The sequence below is a fragment of the Oncorhynchus keta genome, chromosome 29 (assembly GCF_023373465.1).
Source record: "Oncorhynchus keta strain PuntledgeMale-10-30-2019 chromosome 29, Oket_V2, whole genome shotgun sequence".
NCBI lineage: Eukaryota > Metazoa > Chordata > Actinopteri > Salmoniformes > Salmonidae > Oncorhynchus > Oncorhynchus keta.
The window spans coordinates 14049537-14068873 of record NC_068449.1 but is presented as its reverse complement, the minus strand read 5'-3'; the positions used below and the strand labels follow the sequence as shown (position 1 = coordinate 14068873).

The window sequence follows — 19337 nt, the reverse complement described above, 5'->3', positions numbered from 1 at the left end:
ATCTGCTCAGACCCCAACCAAGGATCATCAAAAGCTGTGCTATAAATTCTCAGACAACCCAAAGATTCCTAGACACCCTTCCAGACTCCCTCCACCTACCCAAGGACGTCAGAGGACTAAAATCAGTTAACCACCTAACTGAGGAACTAAATTTAACCTTGTGTAATACCCTAGATGCAGTCGCAACCCTAAAAACAAAACCATATGTCTTAAGAAACTAGCTCCCCGGTATACAGAAAACACCCGAGCCCTGAAGCAGGCTTCCAGAAAATGGGAACGGAAATAATGCTCCACCAAACTGGAAGTCTTCCGACTAGCTTGGAAAGACAGTACCGTGCAGTATCGAAGAGCCCTCACTGCTGCTCCATCATCCTATTTTCTCAACTTAATTGAGGAGAATAAGAACAATCCCAAATGTATTTTGAAAACTGTCGCAAATGTTCTCTTCAGCAGTGATAAATTCATTAACTTATTTGATGAAAAGATCATGATCCTTAGAAAGCAAATTACAGACTCTTTGAATCTGAGAATTTCTCCAAAGCTCAGTTGTCCTGAGTCTGCACAGAACTGAAGTTGAGACACTCAAGTTTTTTAATCCTGTATCTCTTGACACATTCATGAAAATAGTCATGGCCTCTGAACCGTCAAGCTACATACTGGACCCTATTCCAAATAAACTACTAAGAGCTACTTCCTGTGCTTGGCCATCCTATGTTGAACATAATAAACGGCTCTCTATCCACCGGATGTGTACCAAACTCACTAAAAGTGTCAGTAATAAAGGCTCTCTTGAAAAAAGCCAAACCTTGAACCGAAAAAAGTTTTTTTTTAAACTATCGGCCTATATTGAATATCCCATTTATTTCAAAACATTGGGAAAAAGCTGTCACAGCCTTCCTGAAGACAAATAATGTATACGAAACGCTTCAGTCTGGTTTTAGACCACCTCATAGCACTGAGACTGCACTCGTGAAGGTGGTAAATGACCTTTTAATGGCATCAGACCAAGGCTCTACATCTGTCCTCGTGTTCCTAGACCTTAGCGCTGCTTTTGACATCTCTGTGGATGATTTGTCGTCTGACAAATCAATTGTACGTTTCGGCGTTCCTCAAGGTTCCGTTTTAGGACCACTGTTTGTTTCACTATATATTCTACCTCTTGGTGATCCATGCTCTAATCCATGCTTTAGTCACTTCTATATTGGACTACTGCAATGCTCTACTCTCCGGCTACCAGGATAAAGCACTACATAAACTTCAGTTAGTGCTAAACATGGCTGCTAGAATCCTGACTAGAACCCCAAAAAAGTATCATATTACTCCAGTGATAGCCTCTCTAAATTGGCTTCCTGTTAAGGCTGTGGGTGATTTCATGGTTTTTACCGCTAACCTACAAATTATGACAAGGGCTTGCTCCTACCTATCACTCAGATCTGGTCTTGCCATACATACATACAGATACGCTACGGTCACAATACGCAGGTCTCCTTATTGTCCCTAGAATTTCTAAGCAAACAACTGGAGGCAGGGCTTTCTTCAATAGAGCTCAATTTTTATGGAATGGTCTGCCTATCCAGTAGCAGACTCGGTCTCAACCTTTAAGTCATTACTGAAGAATCATCTCTTCAGTCGGTCCTATGGTTGAGTGTAGGCTGACCCAGGGGTGCGAAGGTGAACGGCAAGGCACTGGAGCCACGATCCGCCCTTGCTGTCTCTACCTGGCTGGCTCCCCTCTCTCCACTGGGATTCTCTGTCTCTGACCCTATTACGGGGTCACTGGCTTACTAGTGCTCTTCCATGCCGTCCCTAGGAGGGGTGCGTCACTTGACTGGGTTGAATCACAGATGTGATCTTCCTGTCCGGTTTTGCGCCCCTCGGGCTCGTGCGGTGGAGGAGATCTTCAGCTTTGTCTCAGGGTAGTAAGTTGGTGGTTTGTTGATATCCCTCTAGTGGTGTGGGGGCTGTGCTTTGGCAAAGTCGGTGGGGTTATATCCTGCCTGGTTGTCCCTGTCTGGGGGTATCGTCGGACGGGGCCACAGTGTCCCTCGACCCACCCCTGTCTCAGTCTCCAGTATCTATGCTGCAGTAGTCTATGTACCGGGGGGCTAGGGTCAGTCGTATCTGGTGTCCTGTGTGAATTTAAGTATACCCCCTCTAATTCTCTCTCGCCTATCTCTCTCCCCTTCCAGAGGACCTGAGCCCTAGGATCATGCCTCAGGACTACCTGGCCTGATGACTCCTGACTGTCCCCTAACCCTAACCCTATGACCCTGCTGGTCATCTATGAACGTTTGAACATCTTTAAGAACAATCTGGCCTTAAATGGCCATTTACTCTTATAATCTCAATCTGGCCACCCCTCAAAGCCTGGTTCCTCTATAGGTTTCTTCCTAGGTTCCTGCCTTTCTAGGGAGTTTTTCCTAGCCACCGTGCTTCTACATCTACATTGCTTGCTGTTTGAGGTTTTAGGCTGGGTTTCTGTATAGCACTTTGTGACATCTGATGATGTAAAAAGGGCTTCATAAATACATTTGATTGTTAGCTTGCTAATTTAGAACGAGTGACTAAAACCAGTGCGGCAAGCATTTTCAGTCATTAGTGCATGCCAGGGAACAGGGAAAAACAGTTTTCAGCTGTGCTAACATAATTGCAAAAGGGTTTTCTAATGATCATTTAGCCTTTTAAAATTATAAACTTGGATTAGCTAACACAACATGCCATTAGAACACAGGAGTGATGGTTGCTGATAATGGGCCTCTGTACGCCTATGTAGATATTCCATAAAGAATCAGCTGTTTCCAGCTACAATAGTCATTTACAACTTTAACAATGTCTACACTGTATATCTGATCAGTTTGACGTTATTTTAATGGACAAAATACAGCTTTTCTTTCAAAAACAAGAACATTTCTAAATGACCCCAAACTTTTGAATGGTAGTGTATGTACTATCTTAATTTGAAAAGTTTGTCATAGGAGTAAAATAACAGCATCATGGACATATTTTTAGGGGTTGCAAAAGGTTTTGTTAGAGAAAATCAAGTCTGACATTTTAAATGGAAATTACACAAAAAATCTCTGCGACAATACTGATCCAATTAAGATTGCACATCTACACTGAGTGTACAAAACATTAGGAACACCTTCCAAATATGGACTTGTTTTGCTTTCAGAACAGCCTTAATTCGTTAGGGCATGGACTCTACAAGGTGTCGCAAATGTTTCACAGGGATGCTGGCCCATGTTGACTCCAATGCTTCCCACAGTCGTGTCAAATTGGCTGGATGTCTTTTGGGTGGGGGACCATTCTTGATGCAGACAGGAAACTGTGGAGCATAAAAACCCAGCAGCGTTGCAGTTCTTGACACAAGCTGATGCACCTGGCAACCTACTTCTGTACCCTGTTCAAAGGCACTAAAATATTTTGTCTTGCCCATTTACCCTCTGAATGGCACACATACCATCATAAATTCATTAAAAATCCTACAATGTGATTTTCTGGATTTTTTTTTCTAATTTTGTCAGTCATAGTTGAAGTGTACCTATGATGAACATTAAAGGCCTCTCTCATCTTTTTAAGTGGGAGAACTTGCACAATTGGTGGCTGACTAAATACTTTTTTGCCCCACTGTAAGTGCTCTTAAGTGATTCAAGAAGTCCCAAACAAAACATGTTGACACTCCTCAGTCTCCTCAGTCCTGCACAACACAATCTCTGAATTACAGCAGTGGGCACAGTCTGGTTATATATGAAGTGTGTGTGTGTGTGTCTGCACATCCGTGTGTGTGTGTATGTACACGCCCATGTGTATGCCTGCGTGTGCGTGCCTTTGTGTGTGTGTGTGTGTGGCCCCCTGCACCCGCAGCTGGTCCAAAGCAGATGTTTACCAGTATAATTACCCTCCAGACCATACGTCATCTCCAGCCTCTAGATGTGTAGTGACACCAGTTCAACACAGACCTGCTGTGGTTCTCAGTGAGCACATTCATTTCAATACTCTTACTGTCTATTGGCCAGAAAATAAAGTATGGTCACACACTTACAGAAGAAAACACAAAGGTGCAAACACACAGACACAGACACAAACACACAGACACAAACACACAGACACAAACAAGCAAACACACAGACACAAACAAGCAAACACACACACACACATGGAGTTAAAGTAAAAAATTACTAAGTAGCATACAGGTGTACAAAATACTGTTATCATAATGACGTAGCTAACATGACAACATATATCACTTAATTGTCTTAAACAGGGGCAGAGTGTGTATGGTACGTATCCACTCCTGTTCAAAACACAGGTCAGTGTAGGGCAGGGGAGGGTAGATAGATAGGTATGGGAAGCCGGTTCTTACCTGTAGAGCTAGGTGGGTCCACCTGTCCACTGCGAGTCTGCCCTGGGTGCTGAAGGTCAGAGTGCCAACCTGACTGCTGGGCTGACCGTACTGTAGTTTGACCGCAGACTCAGACACGGTCAACAGGAACACCAACCGCTCCTCTGAACTCTTCTCCAACACCATCCTGAACATAGAGAGACAGGGTCACAAACACACACACAAAAACTTACACACACACACACACACACTCTGTGCCAACTGGACTATAACAAGCTAAATCAAGTGTGTTACTGTGGGCTGGAACAAAAGCCTGCCTACTCAATGAAGACCATAGAGGGGCTATAAAACAACTAAGAATTCCAGAATAGGGTGAGTATGGTCAGGGAGAAATCCACACTAGTCTAATCGGAATGAATGGCAGTAGAGGCGTAATGCTGGTTTTACTTATGCAGGAAAATAAAAGTCAGGCGTAATGCTGGTTTTACTTATGCAGGAAAATAAAAGTCAGGCGTAATGCTGGTTTTACTTATGCAGGAAAATAAAAGTCAGGCGTAATGGTGGTTTTACTTATGCAGGAAAATAAAAGTCAGGCGTAATCCTGGTTTTACTTATGCAGGAAAATAAAAGTCAGGCGTAATCCTGGTTTTACTTATGCAGGAAAATAAAAGTCAGGCGTAATGCTGGTTTTACTTATGCAGGAAAATAAAAGTGGGGGTAATGCTGGTTTTACTTATGCAGGAAAATAAAAGTCAGGCGTAATCCTGGTTTTACTTATGCAGGAAAATAAAAGTCAGGCGTAATGCTGGTTTTACTTATGCAGGAAAATAAAAGTCAGGCGTAATGCTGGTTTTACTTATGCAGGAAAATAAAAGTCAGGCGTAATCCTGGTTTTACTTATGCAGGAAAATAAAAGTCAGGCGTAATGCTGGTTTTACTTATGCAGGAAAATAAAAGTCAGGCGTAATGCTGGTTTTACTTATGCAGGAAAATAAAAGTCAGGCGTAATGGTGGTTTTACTTATGCAGGAAAATAAAAGTCAGGCGTAATGCTGGTTTTACTTATGCAGGAAAATAAAAGTCAGGCGTAATCCTGGTTTTACTTATGCAGGAAAATAAAAGTCAGGCGTAATCCTGGTTTTACTTATGCAGGAAAATAAAATTCAGGCGTAATGCTGGTTTTACTTATGCAGGAAAATAAAAGTCAGGCGTAATGCTGGTTTTACTTATGCAGGAAAATAAAAGTCAGGCGTAATGCTGGTTTTACTTATGCAGGAAAATAAAAGTCAGGCGTAATGCTGGTTTTACTTATGCAGGAAAATAAAAGTCAGGCGTAATGCTGGTTTTACTTATGCAGGAAAATAAAAGTCAGGCATAATGCTGGTTTTACTTATGCAGGAAAATAAAAGTCAGGCACGTGACGCATCAGAAATGATGTAACAGAATTTAATGATTGTTAATCTAAAATATTGTCAACCTAGAATATGATCATATAATTATAAACAGTTTATAGCAGTTTTATAGCCCTTTTCTGTATAGCCTCTAAAATATATGTAAACAGACTATAAATGTAAAAAATGTTGTTTTCCTGGAAAGCTGTGACTGCTAATGTATGTTACAATACTTGTTCCATTTCCAACTTGTCTAAGTCCTCTCATCAACTGATGTCAGACAGTGTCTGTGGATTGACTGCACTGTTTGAATGGAATGTTGGCATATTGGCAGTTTGTACAAAAACAACTGCATCATTTTACACAGTATCTTATCACAGCACTGGCAAACCATGGTTGTTGACCAACTCCCTGACCACAATGGCTGGCTTTTATACCGTCATTAAAAAGGTTCATGCTGATTCTAGTATTCTAACGACTAATTCTTTGGTGAAGACCCCTGGTCCAGACAGACTGTATGTTTCCACAGAGGGTAAGATCCACTCTAACAAACATGAGGGTGATTGTGACATTTACTCATATCCATATTTACCATGATGTCCTCCTGCTGTTACAGTGGTGTAAAGGAGCAGCCACCCACACACTCTCTGTCATATTAAACATCATCAAACACATTTTATGGGAAACTCCTACTTTTAATGAACACCGGCCAACACACCCAATAAATCACCACCGTGAGTAATGTGTGTGTGTGTGTACTGTGTGTGTTGTTTGTGTCCCAGCCCTGCCTGCCTGCCTGCCTGCCTGCCTGTTCAGTTCAGTCCAGATAACTTGAGAAAATGAAGTAAGGGCAGAGGGGAGGGGACAGGACAGAGGGGAGGGGACAGGACAGAGGGGACAGGACAGAGGGGAGGGGACAGGACAGAGGGGACAGGACAGAGGGGACAGGGCAAAGGGGAGGGGACAGGGCAGAGGGGAGGGGACAGGGCAGAGGGGAGGTGACAGGACTCAGGGGAGGGGACAGGACTCAGGGGAGTGGTCAGTGCGGAGGGGTCAGAGCAGAGGGGAGGGGACAGGGCAGAGGGGACAGAGCAGAGGGGACAGGGAAGAGGGGACAGGGCAGAGGGGAGGGGACAGAGCAGAGGGGACAGAGCAGAGGGGACAGAGAAGAGGGGAGGGGACAGAGCAGAGGGGAGGGGACAGAGCAGAGGGGACAGGGCAGAGGGGACAGAGCAGAGGGGAGGGGACAGAGCAGAGTGGACAGGGCAGAGGGGAGGCGACAGGACAGAGGGGAGGCTACAGGACTCAGGGGAGGGGACAGGACTCAGGGGAGGGGACAGGACTCAGGGGAGGGGACAGGGCAGAGGGGAGGGACAGGGCAGAGGGGATCGAGAAGAGGGGACAGAGCAGAGGGGTCAGAGCAGAGGGGAGGGGACAGGGCAGAGGGGACAGAGCAGAGGGGACAGGGCAGAGGGGAGGGGACAGAGCAGAGGGGACAGGGCAGAGGGGAGGGGACAGAGCAGAGGGGAGGGACAACTTTGTGGAATGAAATGTAGCTTGAGTTTCTGCTGGTTTGGTCTACTTAGAACTGGGCCAGTCCTCTCAGGGTGTGTGTGGGTGTGTGTCTGGACTTGCGTGCATGCCTGCGTGGGTAGGTACGAGCATGTGTGTGTGTGTGTGTGTGTGTGTGGCTGGTACAAGTTTCTAGGGTGAGTGCAGCGACACATCTTTTAGTGTCATGTTATCCTGAGTCTGGCATACTGATAGGTATTAAGGAGAAACTCCCTAAGGAGAATAAAACCAGCTCACTCCCTCCCTGGTCCTTATTAGCACAGCAACAGAACTAAACTTAACTGTAACCTTATCCTTATCCTTACCCCTAACCTAAAGCCTAACCATAACCTTACATTAAGAACAAATAGGTTCAATCAATTCTGATGATATAGCAGATTTAGTCCTTTGTAACATGGCTCTCTAGTAACTACCTGTTGAGCTGACAGTGTGTAGACATCCTTCTGTCTCTCAGACCATTCATCACTCCAGCCCCCCTTCCTCTGGTCCCCCCGCTCCCCTCCTCCTCCCCCCCGGTCCCCTCACCTCCCCATCTACTCTCTCATGCCCGCTCCCCCTCTCCAATCCCCCTCTCTACTCTGTCATTTTCTAGGAAAACAAAGTGGAGGAAAACAAAGTGCTCTTTGAGTGGATGCTCCCTCTATACACGGAGAAACACACAGGGCAATCTTTCTCCCATTGATCTAAACTAGCCACAGCTGCTGGTATGATAACACACACACACACAATACACCGACACATACACACAGTGTAACACACACACATGCACTAATAGTCACTAGAATTCCTGTTTTGTGTCTGTTTGTTATAATTTTATATAAAATTCCCAAAGTAAGCCTCTCCATTGTCTGTGTGGCAGCAGTAGAATGCCAGTGAGTCCTGTGTTAGGATGCCAGAGATCCATGGACAGATTCCTCACACAGCCTAACACAAATCACACAGCCTAACAATAATCACACAGCCTAACAATAATCACACAGCCTGACACAAATCACACAGCCTAACACAAATCACACAGCCTGACACAAATCACACAGCCTAACAATAATCACACAGCCTGACAATAATCACACAGCCTGACAATAATCACACAGCCTGACACAAATCACACAGCCTGGCACAAATCACACAGCCTGACACAAATCACACAGCCTCATTACAGTTTTTTTGCGACTGCTTACACACTTGTTACGGAATTTGTCTCATTGTGTCAAAACTCTACACACAAGCCAAATAAGACAACACTTGGAGATAAACATCTCACTTCTATGTCAAAATGAAACTGCAATCAAAACAATCAAAACAATCCTTTTTCAAAATGGCATTTTTGCAACAAAATGATACACACATGCACCATTTGACTGACTCTTTCAAAGCAACAACACACTGATGTACTTTATACCAAACACTGTCTGTCTTTAGTACTTTGTACACCTTTTGAATGTTCTCACACAGGGTTCTGTGAAGGATTGTTCCAGTAAAGTACATCTAGTCACAGTACATCTAGTCACAGTACATCTCCTCACAGTACATCTCGTCACAGTACATCTAGTCACAGTACATCTCGTCACAGTACATCTAGTCACAGTACATCTCGTCACAGTACATCTAGTCACAGTACATCTCCTCACAGTACATCTACCCACAGTACATCTACCCACAGTACATCTACCCACAGTACATCTACCCACAGTACATCTACCCACAGTACATCTACCCACAGTACATCTACCCACAGTACATCTACCCACAGTACATCTACCCACAGTACATCTACCCACAGTACATCTACCCACAGTACATCTCCTCACATTTCAATCAACACAAATATAGAAAGGCTTCAGAAAGAATACGGTATAACTCAAAACACAGGACTCTCTGTAACAGAACATACGTACACTGTACCATGAATACGGTATAACTCAAAACACAGGACTCTCTGTAACAGAACATACGTACACTGTACTGTGAATACGGTGTAACTCAAAACACAGGACTCTCTGTAACAGAACATACGTACACTGTACCATGAATACGGTATAACTCAAAACACAGGACTCTCTGTAACAGAACATACGTACACTGTACCATGAATACGGTATAACTCAAAACACAGGACTCTCTGTAACAGAACATACGTACACTGTACCATGAATACGGTATAACTCAAAACACAGGACTCTCTGTAACAGAACATACGTACACTGTACCATGAATACGGTATAACTCAAAACACAGGACTCTCTGTAACAGAACATACGTACACTGTACCATGAATACGGTATAACTCAAAACACAGGACTCTCTGTAACAGAACATACGTACACTGTACCATGAATAAGGTATAACTCAAAACACAGGACTCTCTGTAACAGAACATACGTACACTGTACCATGAATAAGGTAAAACTCAAAACACAGGACTCTCTGTAACAGAACATACGTACACTGTACCATGAATAAGGTAAAACTCAAAACACAGGACTCTCTGTAACAGAACATACAGAACATAAACACTTTATGATTTGTTCTCGTAGTTGATGTAGGCGGATGGTGGTGTTGGCCAACACTAGTGAGATAATAGCCAGTTCCTGTTCATGGTGAACGGACGTTGTCTTCCACCCTCAGGAGGTCGTCTGGCAGTTCTCTGGAAAAAGCAAGAATGATGTCATTGGTTAGGTTCTTTTTGACATACTGTACTGTCATACTGTACTGTCATACTGTACACAGTAACATCACAACTGTATTACATGTACTTCACAGCACTATACCTATTTCTATGTTCACTAAGGATCATAGACTTAATATTGTGGGACTACATTGTACTGTACTGTGATGCAGAATGATGTGCAACAATACAGTCTAGTGTAGAAAGTTGAAGACATACCTGTTCTCCAGTCTAAACGTCTGTGTTCTGGATGCTACCGTGTAGCGTCTCAGGTTGTTCTGGACTCTCTGCCTCCCTCATCGTCATGGTTTATGTCACGGTCCACCAAAGTGGCCCTAATGTCGTCGGAAATATGTCTCCGTCTATTGCCTGGTCCCCTTCTTTGTTCTTGTCCTCGTCCTCCTCCTGTCTCTCTCACTGCCTCCATATTCTCACCAAAGGGGTGATCTTACCTGAGGTCTGTTTGTAGTGGTGAGGCTCAGACTAATTGGTGTTCAATTACTGTAGAAGTGTTTTCATGCGTGTGTTTGTGTGTTGCCAATTTCACTTATGTTTTGCATGTTGAATAAAAGTGTTTTCCCAATGATTGCAAGAGATTTACTTCTTGAACAAAGTGTCTCGTAAAAGAACGTGTAGTGTTTTGCAAGTGTGTTGCAGAATTACAAACAAAGTGCAAAGTGTGTTGCAGAATTACAAACAAAGTGCAAAGCAGAAAATGTGTTTTTGTAACCATTCCTTAAACAAAGGTACCAAAAGTACAATCAGCAAAAACAGACTAACTGGTACATGATTCACTGGACTTAAAGCAACAGAACACAGACAAATATCATAATATGGTCCTTAAGCTAAGCCTTTTACCCAAAGCAACACATATGCCCACAATCAGATTCATAGTCAGTGAATCTGTATTCTGCATACTGTGTGTATATGGACAGAAAGCCTTTCAATCGAGCCTCTTTGATAGCTGCCATATTAGTTACAACAAAGACTGATACATGTCAAACGACAGGTGTGAGAGCGATTCACAAAGAACAGCCCTGTGTGATACACAGAGTGTTGCCAGAGTGTTGCCAGACAGTTACCAGAGGAGCAACTGATCTGATTGTAAGTGTGTGTAACCCAGCACCATGTAAGCTCTCCCAGTAACACCTTACCTTACCCTGGCGGAATCCAAAACGGCACACTATTCCCTATCTAGGGCACTACTTTTGACCAAGGCCCGTGTAGCGCACTATATAGGCCATAGTGGTCCATTTCGAATGCAGCCCCTCACTTGACACCCTGCTCTGCTTCTCTGGTTGTCCTGAAGGAAAGTCGTCCCCATTATCCTGTCCTACTTACACCACTACCCAGGCCTCAGGTTTCATGGCCCTCTCTGACCTGATTGTTTTCTAACATGGTCCTTTCTCTCTGGCCCGAACTACATTATATATAACAGTGTTGGAAACCCTTGGTAGAGCATGGGTGGAATAGGCAGTGTGGTGCTCATTTGAATTTCCTTTCTTTTTTGTTTTTAGACCAATGCCTACTTCTCACTTAAAACTTAAGTGAGAATAGGCACTTATATGAACTGAGTTACAAAGTGCATTTCAACATCTTGATACCGTTTTTAACAACAGTATAAACACATAAAAGACATAAGAATGAATAATAGTGATACGCACATGTCTCCAGGAGCCTCCGGTTTGATCCACACAGCCAGGGTGAAGGAGCCCAGATGTCCCAGACTCTGAAAGGGAGGAGAGGCCACGCATCCTCCCTGTGTCCAACGGAATATCACACTCCTGCTGGATCCATCCCCTTCTCTAACACCCTCTCTCCCTGTTCCTGCCCGGGAGCGAGGATCCAGCCCGTCCTGGGTGACACAGGTGCCCCAGTGTGCGGGAAGCAGTAGGGGTGCATGGGGTGGGGTGGAAGAACGGTAGGGGCACTCCTGGTTGCAGAACGCCTGGCTGCAGTTGTGGAGCTCCTGCAGGGAGGTGGGGCTGTGGCAGTAAGTGGTGCGCTCCGGAGTACCGCAGCTGGAGCGGGAAGGAGAAAGGGTGACGGGCTTGTGGGCTCCGATGTTTTCCAACCGGGGGAAGTGACCCTGAGAGGTCGCAGAGTCAAAGGTGAGGCAAAGGGCCAGGATGTAGAGCCAGAGCGAGGATCGGATTCCTCGTCTGTTTTTTCTCTCCACTTTCCACACACATCTTCCCTCTCTTTCTCTTCCCATTCTGTACTCGGTCTCCCCTCTCAAACAGGCCTCACTTCCCTCCCTCTCCCTTCTTACCCCTCTCTCCTGCCTTTCTCTGTTCTCTCCTCTAACCCCTCTTTTCCCTCTCGCTGTCATCCCCTCTTTCAGTGAGGTCCAGCTCCGTCAATTTGGCCTGGCAGCCGCCTGAAGCTGTGTCGTTGAATAAGTCATGATGGTCACAGTGCCCGGAGGTGACATTTTACAGACCACTGCCTTGGGTAAGGCAGCGCAGCTTAACACACACACTAGACCAAATCCTTCACATGATAGCTTGGATTTCACCCCAACGCATACCTGGGGGGGGAGAGAGAGAGAGAGAGAGAGAGAGAGAGAGAGAGAGAGAGAGAGAGAGAGAGAGAGAGAGAGAGAGAGAGAGAGAGAGGAGTCAGACATAAAACGAATCTAGGGGGAAATGTCATGCAGGCTAGTGCCTGCCCAAGGCTATTATGTTTCGTTTGATCGAGGGGAAGCTAAACAGATACGGAACATTTCCTTTCTGCCTGGTGTTGAATTGAACAAAGTGTCCTTTTTGCAGGGGTATCTAGGGATTTCTTGGATTTCTTGGGTTTTTGGGTCCTCAAATGCCCCGTTTCTCTGAGTTTTGGGGAAATTGGGGCTTAGGGGGTTAGGTAAAACTGATATTATTAGGTTAGCATTAACTAGCTACAATATTTTCAACTTTTGTTCCATCTCTTTCTGATTGTGCATAGGGTTTAATGGTGAATCACTTAGTCATTGACAGCTGTCTAGTGAACAGCAACGTGGTTGTCTACAAGTAGCCTAAATATATTCAGCAAATGTTACAACAGTCAACAAATATATCAAACTAAACCAAGCACAAACTCATCACTTGTTTTGCAGGTTTATCGAAGCTACGCTGCTTACGCACTGGCTACATACAACGTGCAACAAGTTGCTGTCCAATAAACTAACACACAGTCACAGTTCCTTGATTAAAAAAGCTAATACAACAATGCTTTTCGTTTTTTTAACAATAAAGTATTATACCATTTTTACATTTAAATATAGAAAACTCATTTAAATATAGAAAACTCATTTAAATATAGAAAACGAGTTTGTCCCTCGTCTTACCTCACAGTCTGGAGACGTGTGGTGGACACTCCGCCCTTCCCGCATAAAGCTGATTACAGCGAGCTGCCATCTGGACAGCACGCCGCTCGAGACACAAAACAAAGCAGCAACGGGGAACTTGTCAGCAACAAAACAAAAACACAACAGGGTCATCCAATGCGTTTACCAACTACAGCGACACATATCTTTGACAAAGCCCCGACATGGCTGACGACAGTCTAATGTATGCAAGTCCGATAATTACCAATGCCTGTAGCTGAGGAGCGATGACTAGTATTCTATTACCCCCAATGCGCGAGTGATCCGTCTGGGTTTAACAAGTGGCTCTAGTCTCCTTGCGTAGGAAGAAACGCTACCCGTGGTCGCCATAGCAACCCTGGTACGGACACTACAGACAGACAGTGTCGTGCATTCAGGTGCTGAAGCCCGGAGGGAAAGAAGAGAGGGGCAGTAGATTATAACATAACACGGAAGAGAGGGATTTGAGGGAGCCTATCTAATGTTTATCATTGTGCCACCACTATATAACTGACCATGTTTTTTAGGTCTTTATCTACTCAGCATAAATTAATACATTAAAATACTAATTGAAAGAAGGGACATGAAATTGGGATCTTACTCAAAGCTTATGTGAAAGGCCAGTGGTGATTTTAGCATGTACATCTTGGTGGGGCAAACTGAAACATGTTTTTAATGCATGCCAGTAAAGCCACTACACAACAAAACACTAAACAATATATTAATTGCACTATAACGGTGACAAACGGTGTCTACAAACTGTTAGAGTCTACATAAAGCTGTCCAAACAGCAGTGCTTTCTTTTCAGCACCATGGAGTGAATCCTTACCACCGCTACACCTGGCTTTCAGCGGAGCCTTGTCTAGCAGAGAAACTGTTTATTCAGCATCATTTACTGCCTTTGAAAAAACATAGCTGATATGGCTGACTTGCTTAAACAAATGTGGTTTCTACTGACAACTGAGATGTACAAACTATGGCATAAGGGAACGATGAATGGATAAGAGGCAATCTGTGGGCCTCCCGAGTGGTGCAGGAACTCGGCAGGGATGTCCTTGTCCGATCCCTCTCTAGCGACTCCCTGTGGCAGGCCGGGCGCATGCACGGTGACTTTGGTCGCCAGTTGTTCAGTGTTTCCTCCGTGACATTGGTGCGGCTGGCATCCGGGTTAAGCGAGCAGTGTGTCAAGAGGCAGTGCGGCTTGGCAGGGTTGTGTTTCGGAGTATGCATGGCTCTCGACCTTCGCCTATCCCGAGTCCGTACAGGAGTTGTAGCGATTGGACAAGACTGTAACTACAAATTGGACATCACGAAATTGAGGCAATCTGTAATTTCGATTAATACATTTTGATTAAGCGAGCTAAGACAGAAGTAGTTAATATAACTATTTGTTCAGCATTTTTTAAATGTACAGCGACATAATTCAGAACATGGGCCGTTCTTACAGTATTCTCCCTGTACACCAAGTCAGAACCGTAGGATAAATAAAGCGGGAATATAAGCAGACAATGCTAAAATAAATCTTACAATATTTGATGATGACATTACTCCAAAACAGGCTATATGCTTCATGCGCACCGCCAAGTCAGAACAGTAGGCTAAGTTATGAGGGGGAAAGTGACTCAATTATTAGGGTGAGGTACATGGGCTACTTACAGCTTACTACACAACATACACTTATCATTACTTTCTTAGCTACAGTATACATATCTCCCTGGCATATTACATCATTTATGCAGCAGCATACAAGACATTTTTGGACTCACTGCTGTGTTGTGCTCAATTGAGCAGAAAGGTGGTGCGGCGGTCCTTCTTGGGGGCAATTTTTGCCATGGAACTTTGTCATCAATGTCTGGCATTCTCTGGATTTATGATGCTTTGAAGACAACTGGGCACTCTGAAAAAAACAAGTTGAATCATGACGTCAGTGATCTTCAGGTTGGAGCTCGAGAAAGAGGCCCGAGTTCCCGACTTGGAATTCCAAGTTGGATGACCGTTCAAAATGTATTTTCCCAGTCGGAGCTCGTTTTTTTCAGTTTCCAGTTGTCTTGAACTCATTGAAGTCTGATATTTCCCAGTTTCCAGTTGATTTGCTTTGCAATGCCTGCAGTTAGCCACTGGTTCCTTCCATACCACTCATTGTTGAATTTGAGATTTCCATCTTGTTGTGTAATGTTTATTGCCTAATGACTGATCAGCATCGATAAGTTTTATCTATAATTTCACTTCATAAGCATTTGCCAGTAGATTGTCGATGTGATTCATGATGATGACTGCTTGTCTAGCTTGATAGCTAAGATTTATGAAGTATGAAGTATGATGTTGACATGATCAGTCCAATTAAAACTACGCTAGATATAATGTGATTTGACATAATTTTATCTGTGGCCAGTGACCTTGAGCATTCTTGGATGGGAACTTCTAATTTAACTCTATGGCAGCACCTAAGGGGGCTTGAACTTTCTAGCTCTCCCTGTAGATTTTGCAGTGACGTAGTGTCCCCATGAGTGACAGAACACTGAGCCAATCACAGTGCAACTAGATTACCAACCCCTACGCTCTGTATTTCCCGCCAACACAGAAAGCACTGAGCTAGGCTGAAACACCTGCATTTTGGAGCTGCCTTACACAATAAAGCAAAAAATAGACCATGTTTGTGCGTGGTTTTATTAACTCAATATTATATATATTTATAACGTTGTCTGCAAACTGATATGTAACATGTATTAATGCAAAAAGAACATGCAAAGCAGGCCCTGAATGACAGGTTGCCACTGTGTAAGGCATATACTGTATGCTCAATTAGTTGTTTAGGAATAGTGGGAATGATGCCCACATCATTTGGAAGCATGCTCACTGACTGTAGACTAATGACTGAGAAACTTTCCCTTTAGACAGGCTACTTCTGGGTGCCTAAAACCAACCTTCATCATTCATACCTATAGTAGCCTATAATGTTTTATATGGTCATTTAACTCTTCATAAAATAATTGACACAGAAAACAATGTATTACAGCATTGTCAACATTCCTGTTGTCCAAATGATAAGTGCCCATCAGAAACTCTGCCTATTTCTTTCAAACAGAATTTCAGCACTTGTCTCTGTTTATATGCAGTAGCTTGCGGAAGCAACAAGGCAGCCAGCCGCATGAGAACGGTTGAACATTATGCATTCAAAATATGTAAACAAATCTAAAAAAGGCCCCCTTATATTTCCAGACAAGTTTGTTATCAGCTAATCGCATTTGAACAGCTGCAATTGCTTTTGTGAACAAAGGCAGTCTAACTAGTTTTTAATTAAGTACTCCTAATGACCTTAAGAAGATTACTCCACTCGCCTAATAATCAATACCATGCAGGGTAGGCGGCTAGGGGCTCAGCCAAGAGGGAGGGAGGGAAGGAGGCCCTAGCTATTAATATATTACATCCACGGGGCCTCCCTCCCTACTAATTCCTCTCTTCCTTCCTCTCCATCCTCCTCTACCTCTCCATTTTCTTCCTCCCTCCTATCCTCCTCCCCCTCTCTTTTTCCTCCACTTCCATGGGTAAATGTAGGATCCTGGACGCGCATGTCCTAACCAGCTGACACTTGTCACTGAGTTAAAATACTAACTCAATTGGCCCTTATTGGAGATATATTTTTTCAATAGGACATTTGTTCATATCAACCCATTCACATTGTACTAGTGAATTATTATTCTCTTATATTACATGGTTGGAGCTAACACTGATTGTAACATGATCTGACTAAACACACTGATTTTCATTAGCTATATGATATTTCAATATTTCACAAAATCATCTTTCTGCGAGTAGGCCTAATTACCATCAGAGTAATACTGTAATGCAGCCCTAATGTAGCCTATCAGCTTCATTCCTTTCAAAATCAACATGAATATACATTAATATCATTTGCTGGATGCTGATTAAGAGAAGTGGAATAAATTGATGGCCTCATTTTACCCAAACGCAATATTAGGCAGGCCTATGGAAATGTTTAGTGTTCCACGGCACCTTTATCTACTCCCTGATAGCATGCCACTGAATTAGACGTCAGGCTGGGATTTGGCTGCCATTGATTTTCTAAGGCCCACGGTATGTCAGTCTGTCAGTCAGTCAGTCAGTCAGTGTTCCATCCAGTAGGGATGCTGAGGGAGGGGAATGGCATCGTATTAGCATTATCTACACCATGGTCCATGGAGATAGGAACCAAATCATCTCCCATAGTTTATGGAGATAGGAACCAAATCATCTCCCATAGTTTATGGAGATAGGAACCAAATCATCTCCCATGGTCCATGGAGATAGGAACCAAATCATCTACCAGGGTCCATGGAGATAGGAACCAAATCATCCCCCATGGTCCATGGAGATAGGAACCAAATCATCCCCCATGGTCCATGGAGATAGGAACCAAATCATCCCCCATGGTCCATGGAGATAGGAACCAAATCATCCCCCATGGTCCATGGCGATAGGAACCAAATCATCCCCCATGGTCCATGGCGATAGGAACCAAATCATCCCCCATGGTCCATGGAGATAGGAACCAAATCATCCCCCATGGTCCATGGAGATAGGAACCAAATCATCCCCCATGGTCCATGGAGATAGGAACCAAATCATCCCCCATGGTCCATGGAGATAGGAACCAAATCATCCCCCATGGTCCATGGAGATAGGAACCAAATCATCCCCCATGGTCCATGGAGATAGGAACCAAATCATCCCCCATGGTCCATGGAGATAGGAACCAAATCATCCCCCATGGTCCATGGAGATAGGAACCAAATCATCCCCCATGGTCCATGGAGATAGGAACCAAATCATCCCCCATGGTCCATGGAGATAGGAACCAAATCATCCCCCATGGTCCATGGAGATAGGAACCAAATCATCCCCCATGGTCCATGGAGATAGGAACCAAATCATCCCCCATGGTCCATGGAGATAGGAACCAAATCATCCCCCATGGTCCATGGAGATAGGAACCAAATCATCCCCATGGTCCATGGAGATAGGAACCAAATCATCCCCCATGGTCCATGGAGATAGGAACCAAATCATCCCCCATGGTCCATGGAGATAGGAACCAAATCATCCCCCATGGTCCATGGCGATAGGAACCAAATCATCCCCCATGGTCCATGGAGATAGGAACCAAATCATCCCCCATGGTCCATGGAGATAGGAACCAAATCATCCCCCATGGTCCATGGAGATAGGAACCAAATCATCCCCCATGGTCCATGGAGATAGGAACCAAATCATCCCCCATGGTCCATGGAGATTGGAACCAAATCATCCCCCATGGTCCATGGAGATAGGAACCAAATCATCCCCCATGGTCCATGGAGATAGGAACCAATCAGCACTGTGTTTGCATTAGCCCTGTTGTGGAAATTTCCTTAATTACCAAATGATGAGAGCGCAAATCACACACCAGTCAGAGTTATGCTTAATCTTCACCTCTAATGATAATGAAGCTTTTGCAATAGCATTTTGACTTTCAACAGTTCAGTATCTCTAATGAAAAGTTGAGAGTGGTCAACATAATGGCAACTGGGATCTTTTATAGCAAAGATCCACTCCCCCCCTAGACGACAGGTCTTAGGAACTTACACAAAGAAAGACTTTACTTCAGAGAGGAATATCCCCTAGCCAGACAGCATTGGCTATAAATTATCGTTCAGTTTGGTCTCCTAAACAAAGCTCTAATCTCGTTCTTGGTACAAAATGGTACCAAGACATTACCCCCACCCAATGATATATATCAATTGTCATTTTAGACACTCCCATCCCAAATACAACCAATTCTGGACAAGCTCACGGTGTCACGGACGTCCTCATCTTCATCTGAAGAGGAGAGAAGGATCGGAGGACCAGAATGCGGCGTTGTATGTGTTCATCTTGAATTTTAAATAAAGAAAACACTGAACACTGAAACACACTATACAAAAACAATAAACGAAATAACAACCATGAAGCCAATGAGAACTGTGCTGACACAAGCAATCAA

At 44.0% G+C, this 19337-nt stretch overlaps 1 protein-coding gene across 5 annotated transcripts in view; it reads right to left on the bottom strand.

The window, feature by feature from the left end:
• The window catches only part of ush2a (Usher syndrome 2A (autosomal recessive, mild)), a 504765-nt gene extending 491194 nt beyond the window's left edge, over positions 1-13571 (bottom strand). For all 5 annotated transcript variants that reach the window (XM_052485995.1, XM_052485996.1, XM_052485997.1 and 2 more), the window contains exons 1-3: positions 13301-13571; positions 11637-12502; positions 4364-4529 (exon numbers count right to left, since the gene is read on the bottom strand). In XM_052485995.1, coding sequence (XP_052341955.1) covers positions 4364-4529; positions 11637-12304 — 834 coding nt within the window. In that variant the 5' untranslated portion in view covers positions 12305-12502; positions 13301-13571. The remainder of the gene's footprint in view (positions 1-4363; positions 4530-11636; positions 12503-13300) is intronic.
• Between the last annotated feature and the right edge of the window lie 5766 nt (positions 13572-19337).